Below are 20506 nucleotides of genomic sequence, written 5' to 3'. Positions count from 1 at the left end.
AAAAGCGGCGGCCATCCTGAAGCTGAAGTTGATCATGGGGGAATTTAAAAGGAATACAACAGAAATATTCATACTTGCATCCATAGTTGAAGTATTTTACAGATTTGCTGCACTGTTACTGGTCAGGAAAAGCTTTTGTGACATTTAACGAAGAAGAAAGTAACCAAGTGGTGGAAAAGATTTTGTGTAATCTGAAGAAAAGAAATCCTATAATGGGGAGTCATTATTAAAGGACCGTAGATTAAACATTTAGTAACTTTATCTTCTTTTTAATCTTTAAACGTGGTTACTGAAGGGCAGACCGGCACACACACAGCTGACACCAGATATTTACATTTACATGCTGAAAATGTAGATGATTTCTTGAGATTCTGTTATTTTTCCATTGTGAAAACATGACGGTTTAATAAAGGTGTTTTACACTTTTTATATCCACTGTATGTGTGAAAAGATGTAGTAACGTTTGAGCTCGTTTTGTTGTCAGCTTTGCTGAGTGCGCTCCAGCATAATGAAACATTTATCACCATGCTAGTAAGCTAAATATTAAATACTTTTATCTTAGACTTCATGAATGAAATGATCTAAATGCAGATTACCATTATTATTAATTTTTGTTGCTGGAAATATTTTTTCCTTGTTCTTTTTATCAGGATTAAACATATGAACCATAAAAGGATTTTGTAGCCTTCGTTGCACTGTGGGGTAGATTAGTTTACATCCTCTATTTGTATTTCCTGTTTCCAGTTTTAACTACAAAATTAATGTTCTTATCAGTCTGAGCTGCTTGTTGTTTTTGCTACACTGTGTTTGTGACAAAGTGGCAAACATAACTAAAGAACATAAAAAAACATTTTAGTAAACTTGAAAATTGTTGTATTAATTAGAAAAAGGAAAAGTTGATCTGAAATTAAAGATGTTCATTTTGGAGAATCAGAAATAATGATATGAATTATAAGTTATTGGATTTAAGCAGCTCAACCTGCATCCTATAAAAACTCACATGTGCCTGCCACGAATGTGCCAACATTTTCCAACATTTAGTTTTTACTTTTCTCTTTTTATGTTTCTGCTACAAACCAGCGCAGTGTGAAAACTGTTTGTACATACGATCATTTTTCATTTGTAAAATTTCATTTATGAAATCATTAAACATTCACTGTTTTTCTTTGTCTATATTTTGTTTTGTTTATTGAACTTTGCCATCGTTATTTAAAAATGTTCTTCACTGACAAGCTCAAGTTTCACGTTACTTCCCTTTATTAACGTGGACTGCAGCGCCCCCTGTTGGGTCAGTAGGAGACTGCTCACTTTGCGCCCACTGGTCTGTTAAACAGTAAATTAAATCCCTAAAGTACAGAGTTACTGCTCCGCATTTCACAATATTAACAAGTCAGTTTCTTTCTTTCTTTTCTTAAAAATATACAGTGAACTTTCTGCAGGTTAAAAACAAACATTGTAAAGATGGTTTTATTTTAAAGTTGTTAATTTTTAAGTTTAGTTTTGCTTCAGTCTTTTATATCAAGCCATAACTGCTGTGGAAAAACAAAGAACAAGATGTTATTTCAGGAACCTAACCTTAAACTACTAAATGCCTTAAATCAAAATTATGTGAACAAAATAACATGAAATAAGTTGTTTATGTTGATCAGCTTTTATAACCGAAAGCAGATGAATACAGAATAGTTTTTTTAAATCAAAGTGCAGAAGAAATCTTATATTTAAACGCTCTTTACATTTGTTTTTTTCACTCTGTGTGGATAATTTATTTCAGTTCAAACTGCACCCAGCACAAATGTGCAGAAATCCCCCATGTGAACTGGTTTTTACGTTTACCTGCAGTCAGACAGTGAGATGTGCTCAATCAAAGTGAAAGCTCTTATCAGCCCTTTGACAGATATACGAGCAGGAAATTGTGGGTTGAAGGTAAAAAGCGCTTGCTGTCACATGCAGCGATGAGCTGAAACAGTTAAATCTGCTGCTGAGTTTAAAGAGAATCAAACAGAAACAGGTTTAACATTCACAGTCACATTTATGCAGACAAACAGCATGTGGGGGTGAAATGAATGTTTCCACTGCGGTGATTATAAATGCTGCGCCACCACAGAGTTTTATTATAAAAGGTTTTATCTTCTCACCGCTCGATGTTTTTCACATTTTCTCACATTACAAACCAAAACACTATTTTAATGCTATTTCATGATCTACTTTTAACACAAAGTAGATCATTATTGGAAAGTGGAAGTAAAATTACAAACGGAAAAAACTGATCACACCATCCCCACAGCAGAGAGAGGTGGTGGCAGCATCATGCTGTGGTGTTGCTTTTCTGTAGCAGGAATTAGAGTTGATGACAAAATGGATGGAAATCCTGAAGATTTTTATCTGTTTTGGTGAATCACATAAAATTCAAGTTAAATGTGTTTAAATTTACGGTTGAAGGTGACAAAATGTGGAAAAGTCAAAGGGTGGAAAACTGTGTCAAAGCTCTGCATATTAAAATAAGTTAATTTAATTTAGCTTCTTTACTGTGTAGATGTGATGAAAGTGCAAATAATTTTAAAGATAAATATGTTTTAGAAATGCCCCAGTAATTTTTCTTTGCACGTTACATTTTTCAGTCACATTTGAGTTTCCATCCAAATTTATAAAACCGCAGGATCCTCAGAGACTGAAACGTAGTTAAAAATCCCTCCTGTCATTAATGCGCACCATTCTTCTTCTTCTCCTTCTGAATGTCAGCATGTTGTTTTCGTCTTTGCATGTGCTCATGTGTGTGTTTACAAGTCTGCTGATGTCATCAGTGATCAGACCCCTGGCCAGGTGGAAGCAGATGGCTGCCGGTTCCCTTCTTTGGCCCTAAGATTCAAACGGACCAAATTAAAGGAGGACAAGTCAAGTTTATTTACAGAGCCGTTTTCAGCCACAAGGTAGATCAAAGTGCTTCACACGATTAGATACACAACACAGTAAATGATTCTGTTGAGAACAGCAAACAAGCAACAAAAAATACTAATTTTACCAAGTAATTTTAATCTAATTTTTAGTATCTGATTACACCTGAAATAAAGTAACTTTTCAGCAAAATGCAGGAGCTTTTGTTTTACTGTTTTCAGTCAGTAATTCCTCAATATTGATGAAAAAGGTCTAGTTCCACTGGCAGATTACTTATAATAAAGGTTAAATGTCTGGTTAGAAGTGAAACATTGATTGCAAAAATGGTTGCAAACAGATGTGCAATTATACCACCGTGCATCTGTGAAAAGCAGAAGTGGAGCCTCCTGCACAACCAACAAGAATGCAGTAAGTGGTTTCTGAATATCAGACAAACAAAACACTTGTCCTTTCTAGCAGCGTACAACGGTGAAACCAAACGTGCCGGAGTTCGCCTGGGTTGCTAGGTAACAGCCTAGGCTGTGGTGGGGTTGCTAGGTGACAGCCTGGGCTTTGGTGGGGTAGCTAGGCAACAGCCTTGGCTTTGGTGGGGTTGCTAGGTAACGGCTCAGCCCCTGTGGAATGTGACTTAACTGGGAGGTTTCTAAATTCGACTTCAAAGAGCATTAACTTAGGCTAAGTGGATTCTTTTAAGGTTGTTTTTAGAAGCAGTAGAAACCCAAATGGACAAACAAAAATGAAAAACATCTTAGTTCTGCACAATAGATCCCCTTTAAATTTAGTTTAATTGATTCTAAGTAATCTTACCTTTAGTCCAAAAACACAGAAGAAACACACAACATGTTCAAGATTGGCAAAATAAAGAAAAATGGATGGATCTGATTTAAATAAAACACATCAGGATGGTTGTTGGACAATGATTGATTTTTCATGTTTGTTTTGTCCTGTATTTGTCAGGATTTCAACATTTTCACCTGTTGCTTGTTGCTTGGTAGTAGCTGTTCTCCTCTAAAAGCTCCTCAATGATTTCCTGAAGAGGAAGAGCAGAAGATCCTTTCACTGCATCTGACTGCAGAACTAAAGCTAAAATAAACTTTATAATGCTGTATTTACTAGGTAGAAATAGAACTTCAGTCTGACTATTATAACTCTGAGTAAAGGAAAGTTAGTCAACTTACAACTTAGTTTAGGACAAGAGACTATGTAGACTTTTACCTGACATATATAGTTGTATCAATCAATCAATCAATCAATCAATCAATCAATCAATCAATCAATCAATCAATCAATCAATCAATCAATCAATCAAGTATATTTGTAGCACATTTCAGCAACAAAGCAGTTCAAAGAGCTTTACATCATGAAAACACGAAAATAAGAATTTATAAGAACAACATACAGGCACCAACCTGAGAAAACCAGTAACAAACATCAAATTTGTTGAGTGTCATCATCAAAATCACCAAATATGTTGATGAATATTTGATTTATTATGGTTCAAAAACAACTCTAAACAGCTGGGCTTTCAGTCTAGATTTAAAGGAAGTCAGTGTTTCGGCTGTTTTGCAGTTTTCTGGAAGTTTGTTCCAGATTTGTGGCGTATAGAAGCTGAAAGCTGCTTCTCCATGTTTGGTTTTTGTTCTTTAATGTATTGTTAATTTTTCTAAGCCATTCAGTAACCAGAGTCAGCAAAACCGTCAAGATTTTGATAAAAGAATCAAAAAGTCAAATTAAATCTAAAAAATAAACAAACTTCACCTTCACTCTGGAGAAACTGACCTGCATCTGCTGATATGTAACTCCGTCCCTGAGATTCTCATCACCTGCCACAGTAAACAAGGCAATTAAGTTTTTAATAAACTTCAGAACAATTTTTGAAAAATCTGTTTTGAAAACATAAAGAGATAAAATCAGGCTGAGACAGAAACGGATCGTGTCGGTGTTTGTTTTGGATTCCTGCAGGAGCGACTCTGTTTTACTGCAGGGGGATAAATCTACCTGAGGTGTCTGCAGTGAGGTGTTCCCCTCGGAGGAGCTGCACCACACGCTGCCAGTCCAAACTGGTTGAGCTCGTCTCCACCAGTTCTGAGGAAGCCTGGACCAGCTGGGGCAAAACACACATCCAGTAAAGCTCAAGCATTGTCAAGGTAAGTTTACAAACTTTCCCAGCACTGCAGTTTCAATTCATTATTAGGTAATATAAGTCATTATTACTGTTATTAATAATATTTGTAATGTTATTCTACATTTTATTGTAGAAGTAAACTAACATATATCATTTTATGTTTTGAAGTGTCTCCCAAACATCTAATTGCTCTGAAAACAAAACTAAATTAACAAAATTTCCCTCAATTTAAATAACTTCACCATATAAAATATAACAACTTTTATTTCAATTACACAGATCAATAAGTCACTAAGATATTAGGAATAATAAATATTCATTATATTGAAACAATCCAAACAAATTGTGTTAAGGTAGAAATCCTTCCTGCTCAATTTAAAATTTAAATATAATATACAAAGAAAGTAAAAAAATAAATAAAAAAAATCTCTAAAACAAAATGTTCCCGCTAAGTTTTCTGGTATTTAGCAGATATAAATAATTTTGGTAATTTTAACTAACTTAAAACAATAAAAGTTTAGCTTGATTTAGCTTTAAACTGCAGTGAGTAAAATGTTTGTATGTCTTTTATTAGGTGCCTGAAAATATCTGGTTTCAACTGTAAAATAATGTTTTTATAACCAAACATTCGATTGCAATTTATTACAAAACTGTGCAGTTTGAAGATCAAGCACTTTCAAGGACTTTATACAGAAATCAAGCACTTTCCAAAACCTCTGAAACACCTACTTGAAACACAAGCATTCTCAAGGATTTCAAGCACTCTCAAGGATTTCAAGCACTCTCGAGTATTTCAAGCACCCGTACAAACTCTGATTCTTAGTTTGTAATTTGCTTCAGATAAAAGTGATAAAAAACTGAGTTACTTGAGGGATATAGTGTTTTATTTTCATATGATTTAAATTTTACTGACTTGTGCAGGAAAAATTAACAACAAATAACATCCAAAGAAAAACAGGTCCAGTTCCAAATATATAAATTAAAATTCACGCGGGCTTCTTGATCCTTCTCAACGTGTTTTAAGGTTAGCAGCTGCTCAGTAAAACAACGTGTTTTGTGTGTGAGCGCTGCTCGGTGGACACGAAAGCTTTCTGACCTTTCTGAGCTCCACCTTTAGGTTGTAAGGGTCGCTGCCGAGGTGGAAGAGAGACTTTTTGAATCGTTCAACGAGTCGCCGTTTCATGTTGTAGTTCGGAGCGGGAGGAAGCTGGAAATTAATCACACCCGGAAAAATGTTGAAACTGAACAATATCAGGACCAACATGGATTTAAAGGAAGCATATGTATAATTTATTTAACTCATGCTCTTGATTTTTAAATTTAAAATTTTTACATTTTTGAAAGAAAAAAAAAAAAAAACTATATATATATATATATATATATATATATATATATATATATATATATAATTATTTTTTAATTTTATTTTTTAAATGTAAAAAAATATTTTAAAATAAATAAAACTTGTACTTTTAGAATAAATTATATTTATTTTAATGAATAAATAAATATATTTTTATCAAAATAAAAAAAATAATTTTTAAAATAAAATGTATTTAAATAAATGAATAAATTAAAAAGATAAAGCATTTTATTTTAAAAAATAAACTTAGAAAATGTCTGTACTTGAGTGATGAAGATGATTTTGTGCAGCTGAACCAGCAGCCGTTGGATGGGGTCGTCGATCTGTCGCAGTTTCCTCTGAGAGACACAGATCCCTAGAGACCCTTAAACCATAAGAAAACATTTCATCCTGGCTGAGAAAATTCACATTTTATATCAGAGGGGACCCACAACATGTAAAATGTGTGCACTGACGATGGCTTCTCTATTTTGTGTCATAATATTATTTAAAAGCAGATGTTGAAATGGTACCTGGTCTTGATTTTATCTTGGAAGTAGCAAAATCCCCACTGAGAAAAAGAGGAAGTGAGAGAAGCAGTTCAGCAGAATAACGTCGACACCCGTTCCTCTCTAACCAGAGGAGGCCGGGATGGGAATGTAAATTAATGCAAATGTTATAAAATATGCGTCTGTTTTCACCTACCAGGCTACAATCTGATCCGGTGAGGCACAAACCACAGGCTCCAAGTCTGGAGCTGGAAATAAAACAAGGGTTGTTAAATGAAATCCATATAAACTGAACCAAAGAGCCAAACGTTAACTCACAAATAGACTCTAATGTCTCCTTCACCCCACATCAGTGGTGTCCAAACTTAAATCGCTAAGTTGAAAGAACATGGGTCACAACATTTGAATACATTTTTTTTTTAAATACGTTTTTATGCCTTTTTCATTTGATCTGTTCAATAATAAACTAAAGAATATTTCATTGAGATGAACAAAATAGTTGGATTTTTGTAGCATATTTTTTAGAAACAGTTATAAAACAAGTTTATTGGTATCGCACATTTCAGCAACAAAGGGTTAGAAGGGGTTCATGATTGATTTTGTGTTTTTTGCAAAGTAACATATTTTGTGCCACTAATTTAGAAATATTTGTAAGGAATTTTTGTGATATTTGTGCAAATGTATGATGTTAAATGTGACTTTTTATTATCTGCCGTATGGATTAATGGCTATAACTTGGCATGAAGTAAAGCTGAATCAATTTTTATGGCCAATTTTGAGAAAAATTTGGAGTAAAAATCTGAAAAAAAAAAGTGGGGATCTGCTGATTTTGTGTGAATTTTGTGAAAAACTGAAAGACTTATTGATGTAATCTAGAGGGCCACATGAAAAGCTGCGGTGGGCCACATTTGGCCCTCGGGCCTCAGTTTGACGCACGTGCTCCAGATCTCGCTGAGACATTAGTCGTCTAATCCTGGAAATGCTCTTCAGGTGACAGAAGGCCGACCTTGTAAAGGTCTTTATGTAGCTCTGAAGGCTCAGGTCAGAGGTCGTCACTGCTCCCAGATTTCCCAGTTACATCAAATCTGTGTCTGTGCTTCACCTTGACAGTTTGCCTGCATGGCGTCTCCAGAGCTGCAGACTGCAGAGGAGCTCCGAGCCAAACATTCAGTCTCAGTCAGCCGCCTTCCCTGCATTAAAAACTTATATAAACACTGGAGCGCTACACAAAGCAACGTGTTTAAAACCCTAGAGTCCAGGTTTACCATGTCTGAGTGGCAGAAGTTATTCCTGCTCTGTTGCCTTTCCAAAAAATACTTCTGTGTTCGTTTCCTGTCTTTATCAGCCCTGCGCTGCAGTGCATTCTGGGAGATGTAGAGTCCGTCCATCAGCCTCATCATGAGGTCAGAGATCCTGGAGCTGACGGCTACGATGTCCGGCCGCTGCTCCGGGTCCGAACTCAAACACCTGACGGATTAGCAGGTAGAATACTGAAATGCTAATCCAAATTAGCAGCAACATGTCGACGTCTGCGCTGAAGTCTCACCATCGGATCATATCTGTGAGTCTGTCTGAAAACACTCCCTCTTCAACCGGCTCATAGACTCCTTCAACGATCTGTCAGTTCAGAACAAGAGCAAAACGTAAGTCTGAGGGTGTAAATATGAGGTAGATTGGTTTGGTTTGTTGCTACCATGCTGGCCAGTGACAGCATGTTGCTGCTGTAGAACGGTGGATGTAAAGCTGCCATCTGGTACAAGATGCAGCCCAAAGCCCAGATGTCGGCTTTATCCCCATACGGCTTGTTCTGCACCACCTCTGGGCTGTCAACAACACACAAACACAAACTCAGTAAAGATACTTCCTAGCTAAAAGTATCATTTTAAATCACTAGAGGCTCCTCAGGTTTCCAGACAGAGTTTACTAAAAGACACTGTATTATTCTCACTATAAAAGGTGACCTGTTGTACTTCCTCTAACAGGTGACTTTAGGTCTGTACAAAACATGTTCATTACATTTTTATGCAGAACATCATTTGCAAATAACGAGATTTTAATCTGCTCAGTTCTTCTCCTTTCAGAATGAGCTGTTTAATACGTCTTATCACTTTAAATCCAAAGAGCTCCTGCTGGCCACGCCCCCAAACTCAACGTTTACACTCAGACGTGAAAATGGCTACAAGCAGATGCACAATTATACACAAGTACATTTTTGAAAAACAGAAGTAGAGACAACATTTTGTAAATGTGGACTGACTGGTTGAGCTTTGATGGTTTCTGGAAACATTTATAAATATCTTCAAAATGACGGCGGTACAAACACAAACGTTTGACACCAATTTCGTATAAGAAGGAGGGGCAATACTCCAGATTAAACTGCTAATATTTAACAGGTTTAGACAGTAAAGTTACTGAATTTAACCTCCATAATCTACCATCAGCAGCAGCTCCATTCTGACTGAAGTGCTGCTGAATCCTCTGGTTAAAGTTTCTCACCATGAGTAAAGGATGGTGCCGACCACTGATGTCAGCTCACTGTTCTCCTGTTTCTGCTTGGCGAGCCCAAAGTCAGCTTCAAGCAGAAGGAAATATAAAGGTTTAACCCTCCGAACAAGAGAGGACAGGAAGGAGGAAGCGGCGCCTGCTCAGACTCACTGATGGTGACTTTATTGTTCTCCCCCAGCATGATGTTACTGGGTGAAAGGTCACGGTGAACTATCCTCTTCTCCTGGTGCAGGTACCTCAAGGCCAGGCACATCTGAGAGAAGGTTAAAAAATGTAATCTGAGATTAGGATAATTCTGTAATTTTATTATTTTAATTTTCTTCCACCTGTAACTTCTCATTCCCAAATTTTGCTTTTTCCTATTAACATCATTTATTCCCTGTTGGTCTCCTTGAACTGAGTTTTCTTCTACCTTACTCTGCTCTACCTAAGCAGTGAAGCTTTTCAGATCTTCATGGATGTGTTTCTGATTATAAAAAGCTAAACTGAAAAGTTTTACCTGGATGAAAATGTTCCAGATTCTGTCTTCAGTGAATTTTTGTTGCTTGTCCCTCAGAGAGTTGAAATGTTCAGCCAGGGGCACGCCTTCGATCAGCTCCATTACAATGTAAAGCTTGTCGTCTATAATCAGAGAGCATGTCTGGCTTTTTTTAACGGTTTGAATGAAAACAGTCCCCAATGTGTTGGAATGACAGGTACTGTAATCACCTTCCAAAAATGTTTTGTAATATTTAACTATGTTTGGGTGTGTCATCTGGAAAAAGAGAAGAAATAAATTGTTATCTACACATATTGAATAAATATATGTAGAAATGTTGAGCAGGATGCGAGCTGTGCCTGTTCTCTGATGATTGTAAGCTCAGAGATGATCTTTTCCACATTGCTGTCTCTGGACTTCTTGTCTTTGCCAAACACCGGGTTGTGCAGGTTCACCTCCTTCAGAGCCAGGAAGTTCTGACCGGTCTGCTTCTGGACCTGCCAGTAAGAGCGAATGAGCTGAAATCTAATATAAACAGAACATTATGTTATTTTTCTAAATGTTTGTTTTACTTTAAAGACACTTCCAAACGCCCCAGAGCCCAGGTGGTCCAATATGGAGTAGCCACCGATTACTCTGAGCGGCGGTCGGTTCTGGTTCAGGGACTCAATATTCTCTCTCAGACAACTCAGTTCCTCTTCCTGCATTAAAATAAAAAATAAAAATACATTTGTTATTTTACCAGGTTTGAAAAACGAATGAGAAAAGTTATATTTTACGATCCCATTCCAGTCCAACAAACAAACATTTCTTTGCTCTTACAGTGTAGAGAGACACTTTGGTTTGTAGCTCCTCATAAGCTGTGAGGTCTCTGACATAATGTCCAACATCAATAAACGACTCAAAGAGGTCTGTGGGAAAGAGCCTGAGAGGGATAAAGGGTACAGCTGGGGTCATCCATCTCTGGTAAATATCAAATTAAAGAAAAGATTTTAAGATTTTAAGAAGGTTTTCCCATGTAGAGGATAAGTGAAGAGAAACAGCAGCACAAAGGGGAAAATATACAAAGAAATAAATTCAAACTTGCATTGTAGAAGAATACTAATAAAACATACTAATAAAACATGCTAATAAAACATGCTCCAATCAGAGCAGTTGCCTGCTCTGATTGGAGCAAAATAAATAAATAAAGAAATCATGAGGAATTAAAGTTTTAGGTTTTAAACCTAAAAGTAAAGTTCACCAGAAACAGAAAATAACATTTGAAACACAGAAACCAAAATGCAAAATGAAAGCCTGAAAACAAAACTTGACCACGAAGGTCACAGAGGCATTACCTTTTAAAAATAAACCTGTTTCTTTCAGCGCTGAAGAGAAATCGCAGCGCTCGGAAAGCGTAACACTGCCAAAACAAAATATTAACATTTAATTTACTGAACCACAACAAACCTGCAGCTGCAATGCTCCTTACTTTGATATGAAGCTCATACCTGTAAAGACGTGACCTTCGGTCCAGAGCTTTTTAGCAAAATTAGGTTTGCAATTATGTAGATACCGTTTTCCTAATAAGAGAAAAGTGCAGTTTATTGATTGAGGCAAAGCTTAAATTAATATTTTGTGCTATTTAAGAAAGAGCTGTTTACTTGTACGATGTGGTGAGCAGACGTGTCGTCCAGACTCAGCTCAGTCAGGGCTGTACAGCACGCTGAGACAAGAAGCAAAAACAAACCCAAACTGTTCAATAAAACTCAGACAGCGACATTTACAACTCTTCATTACAGTCACAGGACATACTGGGAGCATCTTTGAACACAAATCACGTTTTTAGACATTCAACAGAAAATGTAGAACGGTTCTGTAAAACTGTTGATCCAGTCTAAACGTCTCAGGAAATATCTGTTTACATTCTCAGCCTCTGATAAGACTTCTCTATCAGGGAGGATTATCCTTACAGTGAGCAACAGTAAACATTTTACATGATTTTCACATTATTTTCTGCTCACTGCTGTCCTTGGTGAATTTTAACACGACAGTCTAGTGTATTTTCTGTGCAGTGTGGACGCTGACCGGACTGCAGAGCCACAGCGTTCTGCAGCTCCTCATGCGGTCCAAACTCCTCTGGGGCGCTGCTGGGAGCGGGAAGCATCTCCATGCTGGAGCGGTCAGAGGCGTGCTGCCTGTCATTAAGAGATTTATCTTACCACCGAGACAAAAACAAACAAACTTAATTACACTATTTAGGCATCAGCTTTAACAAATAGACAATCAGTAACATGTTTTCCAATTCTAGCAGCCATTTTAAGTTGTAGTCCAATATATTCCAGTGTTTTACGTTTGGTATTATTGGTAATCTTTCTAGTTTTTGTGTATCACTTTATCAATTATTTAAAAAGTTTTTGAAGGAAATCAGCTTTTATTGCAGTAGCATAATCTTGGACTGAATATTCTGGAAAATATCACCTTTAATTTGATTAATTAGACTAAAAAAGCTAAAACAGTTTTAACATGTCTTAAGTATATTTAAGTATATTTATTGATCTTTACAGGTTGGGAAAGTGACCTGTTGTCATGATGTGTGAGTTTGAGGAAGGAATAAAATGCAGGCAGGAGCTGGGAGCAAGATTTAATAAAATAAAAAAACTTACAAAGGAGCACAGGGAGCCAGAGTAGAGCAAAAACCATGAAGTCAAGAAAAATGCCACAGGGAAGAATTAGGGGAAAATAACCAGAGGGACTAGTGATACTGTGAGGATGAATGCTGGAACAAAAACCTGAGCTTATGAGCTAACAGGTTGCAGGTGTGAGGGGAGAGAGAGAAAAAAATGACACAGGGGGCGAGGGAGAGGACACAAGGTCAAGGAAATTAATCTAAAACTAAAGAATAACATAATTAAACTAGAGTAACAAGGAATAACTAGACACAAGAAATAAATATAATACATGTGAATCACTGAGTCTAACGAAATCAAACAAAGAGACAAAGGAACACAGAATAACCAAACATTCAAAACAACTCAAAACACAACACCTATTGTTGTTCCTTGAACAGGTTAGGATAGGTTTACAATTTTTACAAACTTTGTTTTGCACAAAATCATTTTTAGATAATAAGATTTCAGTTCTGCTCAGTTCTGCCTATTTTGAGATTGTTTCATTATAAGCTGTTTTAGGGCCTCCTGTTACTTTAAATCCAAATAAGCTGCTGGCCACGTCTCCCAGCTTAGCATTTACACTCGCATGTGAAAATGGCTGCAAACAGATGTGCAACTGTACAACCGTACATCTTTGAAAAATAGAAGTGGAGCCTCCTGCACAACCAACAAGAATGCAGAAAGTGGTTCCTGGATGGAAAGTTAACAACAAAACACTTGACTTTTCCAGAAGCCATTGTACAACACATGGAGCGGTAAAACCAGCTGACCAAACGTGCTGGAACTTTTCTTGGGTTGCTAGGTAATGATGCAGCACCTGCTGATTTGTGATGTTACATCCCAAAGGTTTTTGACATGGCTTATTCTCCACAGTCAAAAACCCTTTGGCTTAGAGACAAAAAATGGCTGGGTGTTTTCTTTTTAGCGCTTGGGCTGTTTTTGGAAGCTATAAAAACCCAAATGGAAGTACAAAAACATGCAAAATGTGAATTTTGTCTAATATTTCCCTTTTAAACTTGATCATATCTACAGTCAGGGTAATAATTAAATTTAAGATACTGTGAAAAACGAGACTAGACAAGGACTTGTGTTTATCTGCCCTTGCACAGTCAGAAAGTTGGTAAAATTGAAGTATTGACAAACTAATGAGCTCACTGCCATAAAACAGCAGCAAAGAGTGAGATCACTGAATCTCCATGGTTTCCATGGCATGTACACGCTATCTGGTCGTGGCCGTGACGGCATTAAAATGCTTTTTACATTGTTCTACCACAGCCATAAACATGTGGAGTTTGCTAAATACTTCTGGGACTTTAATTGGAATACTGAGGGTTGGTTAGACCAAACCACACTTCAAGCAACAGACATTCCAGGATAAAACAGAATAGAAAATAGATCATAAATGTCCTTCATTGACCCACAGTGGGGAAATTCAGACGTCACAGCAGCAAGTTAAGGTAAGAGGGGGCATGAAAACTCACACAAATTTAAAAAATAAAAAAACAGAATAAGGTGCAAAACAGTAAGGATAAATTTAGGACACAAGAAAATGGTGTGCAGTTATTAAAGTTATTTAAAGTTATGTTATTAAAAAACATTCAAAATGTGAATTTTGGATAATAGGTCCTACCTATTATCCAAAATTATAATAGGTATAATTATACCTATTATACCTAATAGGTATAATAGGTATTATACCTATTAGGTATTATACCTATTAGCTTCCTCTTGGAGCTTCCAAGAGGAAGCTCCAAGAGGCTTCCTCTTGGAAGCCTCTTGGAGCCTTAGGAAGAGGCTCTCTTCCTCTTGGATCCCAGGTCCTCTCGGCGGGCCGCGTGTAGTCACTCAGAAGAAAACAGCAATGCGTGTTGACGTCACAGAATTACAGAGTCTCCAATAGAAGACAACGTATGAACTTACACAGAAACTGCAGAACAACGGAGACATGCATTCATTTACCTGACAGACTTGGAAAAAGAAGGAAAGAAAGAAAAGCAAAGACGTGCAAAGACGTCTTTGGAGAATTGCAAGAGCAAATCTAATGTGTTACTCCTGTGTAGAAAGTTTTATAGTGAAGGCGTATTCTTATCTTTAATTTATTCAAATAAGGCGTATCTTTGCTCATCCAACCAGGAGCTATCTCTGACACTTTGTCTGAAGCCTAAAACTCCTGCCGTGTTTACGGCCTTTCACAGATGAGTGTGAAAAGCTACAACTTCTACTGTATTGTTTTCCCACACAGACAAAAGGCAGTTCAAACGATCCTAGCAAACCATCTGCTGTAACTACAAGTAACATAAAGGTCAATAGGCCAGAACACATTACTGATTTTAAAACCACAATTTAGGCCATTTGAATCAAGACATGTTAAGTTATAAAACTAGCTTATTTTAAATTTATTTTCTCAACATAAGTCACTTTCCAAGGGCGCTGTGCCTTTCCTAAGTAACCCCATTGAAGCCCAGCCTGTCACCTAGCAACCCACGCTGAGCTCCAGCACATTTGGTCAGCTGGTTTTACAGCTGTGTGCGCTGTAAAATGGCTGCTAGAAAAGACAATAACTTGCTGTGTTCTTGTTGGTTCTTGTTGGTTGTGCAGGAGGCTCTACTCCTGCTTTTCAAAGATGTACGGTTGTATAAAACCCACACATTTGTTGGGAGCCATTTTCACATGTGAGGGCAAACGTTAAGTTGGGGGCCGTGGCCAGCAGCAGTTTAATTAGATTTAAAGAGACAAGAACTGTGTAACAGATATGCATGTGCATGAGAAACAACAACAGCATATTTACACAAAGTTAAGAAGTATTGTTTTCTTGTCAGTAGCAAGACCCACACGGGGTGTTTGTGTTTAATTCTTCTAGATTTAATACAGACACTATGCTGTTTTTCTTCATGAAAGAAAAACATCAGAATAAGCATGCTACTTCTTGACATTTTCTCAGATACTACTTACAGTAGTTTTTTTTTGGATATTTAAAATGTCTTCCAGTTGTTAATGATTATTAGAATCTATAGTTTATTGGTCTTTGAGAATGTGTTCTTGTATGATTATGCCATTAGCATTAAATTACTTGAAAATTATCTTAAAACAGCACAATATTATTGCATATCATTTTAACTTTCATGACAATCTACCATCCAGCCGGAGTGTTTGGATCTGTTTGGAGTTTAATTCTTCTAGATTTAATGTCGACCATTTTGACGGTACTGTGCTTCATGAAAGAAAAACAGCACAGAGTAAGCACAATACGTGTTGATATTCCTTACAGTAGTTTTTCTGCTGCAAACCAAAATGTAAACAAAAATTTCTGTGCTTCCAACAATCACCTTTCGCTGCAGTTGTCCAAACTTAAGCATGAAAGATCACAGTAAAATCCAGCTGACAAACTTGTAAGACTTACACGCTGAGCAGACGGAGGAGCTGCTGCACGGCCCCCCAGCTCCGGATCTCAGCCCTGGAGTCTGGATCCTCACACAGCTGGACCAGGACCCAGGTGACGCTCCACAGCAGCTTCAGGTTCCTGCTGTGCAGGAGGCTCAGCAGCACCGGTACTCCCTCCAGCTCCTTCAGCTGGACCCTCACATGTTGCACTGAAGACAGGAGCCTCAGCAGCTCAGCACTCATTCTGCAGGAAACACAAGGCTTCATCAGGTCATGAGGCTGTTAGAGCTTTTATTTTTAAATGTTTTACCACACAGGAAGTGCATCACTGAGAAATTACTTAAATTTCCAACCTCTTTGAGAGCAGGTCATATTCCTGCAGTATTACAAGAAGGCTATCCACAATTTGCAGTTCTCCGATTTCTGTTCTACATTCAGAGCTGCAGAAAAACAAAAGATTAGAATATTTATGTATGAAATATCTGTTTCAATTTGAACCATTGTTGTGAAAAGTTAAAACTGTTTGGGACTCTTTATATCACAAAATTTACTTGCTAAACAAATGCAAAAAAGGTTTGATTATGATTGTTTATTTTCTTTTATGAGACTCAGCTGAAATTCCTTTGATGTTTTAGAAAAACATACGGAAATTATTCTGCTCTTTTGATTTTGATCTTTTGATCTTGTATGTATAAAAAGTGAAGGTATGATTAGGCCTGTTGCAATAAATCAATAAATCACATGAACATTAAAACTAACTCAATCATTTATATTTCCATGATTTATCATTTTTCTCTTTCTACCAAAATGTGGACGACAAAAGTCTTCAGTCTGTTTGCTTTGGTCTCAACTATCCCCTTTCATGAAGGATCATTTTGTTTACAGAGACTTCATTATTCATTTTATTTGATGTTTTTATTGTTATGTTTCTTTATTTTGGAAAATATCTTCCAGGTCCAGTATTAAATGTTCATTAGAATCTCAGGTTTATTGATCTTTGAGAATGTGGTCTTGCATTATTATCCCATTATCTTTATAATATCTTAAATATCTTCATCACAATGAACGATAATATTTGTCATAGTGACAAGCCTAGCTATAATAAACTAATGTTTTACATCTACAATTTGTGTTTTTTCCATTGACAAGAATTTAGATATTGTTTATGCAAAACAGATATCCAGTACAAGTTGGAATAACATTTTTTTTTATTTTGTTTGGTTTTTCAGCAGGGCTGCACAGTGGTGCAGTTGGTAGAGCTGTTGCCTTGCAGCAAGAAAGTTCTGGGTTCAATTCCCGGCCCCGGTCTTTCTGCATGGAGTTTGCATGTTCTCCCTGTGCATGCGTAGGTTTTCTCCAGGTAATCCGGTTTCCTCCCAGAGTCCAAAAACATGTCAGGTTAATTGGCCTCTCCAAATTGCCCCTAGGTGTGAATGTGTGTGTGTGCTTGGTTGTTTGTCTCTGTGTTGCCCTGTGACAGACTGGCAACCTGTCCAGGGTGAACCCGCCTCTCACCCGGAACAATAGCTGGAGAGGCACCAGCACCTCCCAACCCCACCGAGGGACAAGGGTGTACAGAAAATGGATGGATGGTTTTTCAGCATTGTCTCTTTGGGGATTTTTTTGTTTGTTTTTTTGTCTTTTTTATATATTTGCATATGGAAATGTTAAAAATAACCAAAATAAATGAGAAAATCCCCAGATATACATCTTTGTAGAGGTGTTCCTACCTCTCAGCCAAAGCGGTGAGTGCAAGCAGAGCTCCCTGTAAAACGCTGCGGTCTGTGGTGGAGAGGAGTTTCACCAACGTCTGACCAATTTAAAAGTAGAAATTTAATTTCTGTTCTATATATCAGCTCATACTACATTTCTGTGTGATTTTAGTGTTTCTTGTAGTTCAAGAAAGTTGGTCTGAGATTAATAGGAAATGCATAAGACTCTTTCTATTCTTCTTCTTTTTTAATTCAACAAATAATCAAACTCCTAGTTATAAAAATTACATGCATTGGACAAAGGCCCTAAGAATATAAATTAAAATTACCCTGTGCGCGCCACTCTCAATGACCCACAGCCGTTGATTATCAGCGGTCGACAACTTCTGAAACATGTCTGTAACAGAGATCAAATCGGTGATTCTGCTGCTGATTGACACAAACCCAGTTCCACCTGCCAGTGTTTCTGTGGTTCTGCCTACTCACAGGTCATTGTAACGAGCTTCTGTGTATCAAACACCTCCTCACCACAAGATATGTACTTGGCAGTGACAGACTCCATGTACTGCAGAGGAACAGAAGGCCAATAAGAGCTGCGTGAGATATATTTGGATGAGAGGTTGTTTGAGGTTACAAATAAAACCTTGAAGTATTTACCTTGGCAAGCAGACTGATGCCTTCGAGCTGGTGAAGAATATTCTGCAAAAATACCAAAAAATCATGGTTCTTTTACACAAAAGAGAAAAAAAAACAATTAAATTTGATTTTCTTTTTGGTTTGTGCCTGATAATTGGGATCCCTGATCAGCAGTCGAATGCAGATCAGAACTCTATTAACAGCTTCGGGTGTTGCGTGGTCGATCCATTCACTTTCAATAAATAATAATAATAATCAATAGTTAATATAAATTGTGAAAAACTATGAAAATCTCAAGTATTTCCACAGTAATTTACCTGCAGAGTCGATTCCTAACCAAAGATGTAAGAATGTCCAGGAACAGTTTACTCAACGGGTGACTGCTGAAACATCTTTGGTCTTTGTATATTATGCTGGAAAACAGAAAAAGCTTTTATGATCGGCACGACGAGAAAAAAAAAAACTTTTAGTTTGATTCTCTATAGAGAGAGAAATTTTGCTTTTAAACCTTGGAAGAGCTACAAATTATAAGTTAATTTAAAGGGGACCTATTATGCAAAACTCACATTTTAAACATATTTATACTTCCATCTGGGTCTCTGCTGCTCCTAAAAACAGCCAAAACACTTAAAAAACCATCCAGTAGTTTTTTGGCAACAAGTTAATGTTTTTTGCTCCATGGAAAATGAGCCGTTTCAAAAACCTCCAGATTGTTAAGTCACATTTGACGGGCACTGTGCTGTTACCTAGCAACGCCAAATCCGTCACCAAGGGGAGCTTAAGCAAGTTTGACCAGGTTGTTTTAACGCCATATGTGATGTACAATGGCTGCTGGAAAAGACAACAACTTGTAACATTCTTGTTGGTTGTGCAGGAGGCTCCAGTTTTGTTTTTTTAAAGATCTACTGTTGTATAATTGAGCACCTGTTTGCAGCCATTTTTAGGTGCAAATGTAAATGTTGAGTTGGGGGCCGTGGCCAGCAGCAGCTCATTCTGAAAAGAGCAGAACTGGTCAGACTAAAAGAAAGAAAGCTAAGAAAGATTTTGTGCAAAAAATGTAATAAATATGTTTCGTATGGCCCAATGACCTATCCTAACCTGTTCAAGGAAGCAAAAGAGGTCAACTTTAACATCTCCAAAGGCTGTAGTCGACATTTACAATAAGATGTAGACATTATTTTCACCTAAAACATAACTATTTTATATCAGGGTTTCTAAGAGGCTTCTTTATAATTTTTTATAAAGATTAAAACTTCTTTATGTATCTTTATAAAACTCTCAGCAGGCATAAGCTAAATGGTTTTATTTTCTAAAATGGGGTTTTCTGCATTCGTCTTCTAACTCACTTTTTATTTAAAGGGGCAGTATTGTGTATTTATAGGTGCATTTTTTGCTTGTTTATATTTTCTCTTGTACTTTTTTCCACTACAACTTCCACCAATATAGAATACAGCACTATGGATTTAGTCACTGGTTTATAATTTAAGAACATTTGATTTTTAAATTCGGTGTTGCAGAGTAAATTTTAATTTTCCACTGTAGGAAACCTGAATTTTTCCAGTTGAGCCACTTCATTGTCGGGATAAGTTTCATTCCTGAGCCTGCTGGAGTGTTTTGGAGAATGTGAGGATCTGATGGCCTTGCTGTTGGCTGATTTACTGTGACTCGGTGTTGACACCTGAAACACAGAGAAACGATCACATTACAACGCAGGTCTGACAGGAGAAAAATGAGCTGCTATGTATATTATCAGAATGTCTGGACATGCTGCTTCAGTGTGGCGTATTGTGCTGCTCTTCACCTCTTGTCTGGAACTGCTTTTGGCAAGCAGGGACTGGAGCCTCTTGAGATCATAAGATGCCCTAGAAAACATGCTTATCAGGTGATTTGCTCATATCAGATCAGGCAAATAAATTTATAAATTGCTAGAGGAGGAGATAACCAGTCTTACTTGCTTTGGGTTGCTGTAGATTTGAGAGGCAACTTTTGTTCTGGTCTCACTTTCTTAGCCAAGTTAGACATTTTCAGCATTTTACATTTTGTTTGCCTATGAAGCAAGAGCTAAATTTAGCCAAACATTTTTTTTTATCTAGCCTGTTTAGCCAGACACTTATCACTTCAACGGGGAAAAAAACCGAATGAAATTACTTTTAGTGTTAGCTGTTTGGCCAAAATAAAACCGGATACCGAAAAAGTCTTGTCAGATGAGCTAATAATTGTTAGGTTTCTTACCCTGTTTCCACCTCCGTAAAAACAGTTATTTTTAAGAAATTAA

At 37.0% G+C, this 20506-nt stretch overlaps 1 protein-coding gene across 1 annotated transcript; it reads right to left on the bottom strand.

Moving 5' to 3' along the window:
• Positions 1 to 1734: 1734 nt before the first annotated feature.
• Positions 1735 to 20271, bottom strand: nek10 (NIMA-related kinase 10). Its single transcript, XM_088013711.1, has 34 exons — positions 20183 to 20271; positions 20033 to 20093; positions 19779 to 19909; positions 18549 to 18644; positions 18379 to 18463; positions 18253 to 18294; positions 18082 to 18160; positions 17925 to 17992; positions 17614 to 17693; positions 16237 to 16323; positions 15907 to 16127; positions 11919 to 12047; positions 11495 to 11556; positions 11342 to 11413; positions 11189 to 11253; positions 10674 to 10776; positions 10424 to 10552; positions 10211 to 10348; positions 10082 to 10127; positions 9873 to 9994; positions 9524 to 9626; positions 9365 to 9440; positions 8562 to 8691; positions 8415 to 8485; positions 8134 to 8335; positions 7977 to 8058; positions 7065 to 7116; positions 6893 to 6930; positions 6644 to 6744; positions 6114 to 6224; positions 4891 to 4996; positions 4672 to 4715; positions 3867 to 3922; positions 1735 to 2856 (listed from the first exon to the last, which is right to left on the bottom strand). Exons 1-34 carry the CDS (start codon positions 20260 to 20262, stop codon positions 2805 to 2807), a joined length of 3120 nt encoding a protein of 1039 aa, XP_087869837.1. The 5' UTR covers positions 20263 to 20271; the 3' UTR covers positions 1735 to 2804.
• Positions 20272 to 20506: the final 235 nt, after the last annotated feature.

Source organism: Poecilia mexicana, unplaced genomic scaffold, assembly GCF_051168715.1.
Source record: "Poecilia mexicana isolate PSO_F unplaced genomic scaffold, ASM5116871v1 scaffold_16, whole genome shotgun sequence".
Lineage (NCBI taxonomy): Eukaryota > Metazoa > Chordata > Actinopteri > Cyprinodontiformes > Poeciliidae > Poecilia > Poecilia mexicana.
This window is presented reverse-complemented; position numbering and strand designations above follow the sequence as displayed.

Bases quoted from the DNA above. Each gene is read 5' to 3' on its own strand.
- nek10 (XM_088013711.1), bottom strand. From the start codon at position 20,262: ATGCTGAAAATGTCTAACTTGGCTAAGAAAGTGAGACCAGAACAAAAG. The intron at 16,128-16,236 runs GTTGGAAATTTA...TGTTTCCTGCAG, and splicing joins TATGACCTGCTCTCAAAGAG to AATGAGTGCTGAGCTGCTGA. The intron at 11,254-11,341 runs GTATGAGCTTCA...TTGTTTTGGCAG, and splicing joins CGAAGGTCACGTCTTTACAG to TGTTACGCTTTCCGAGCGCT.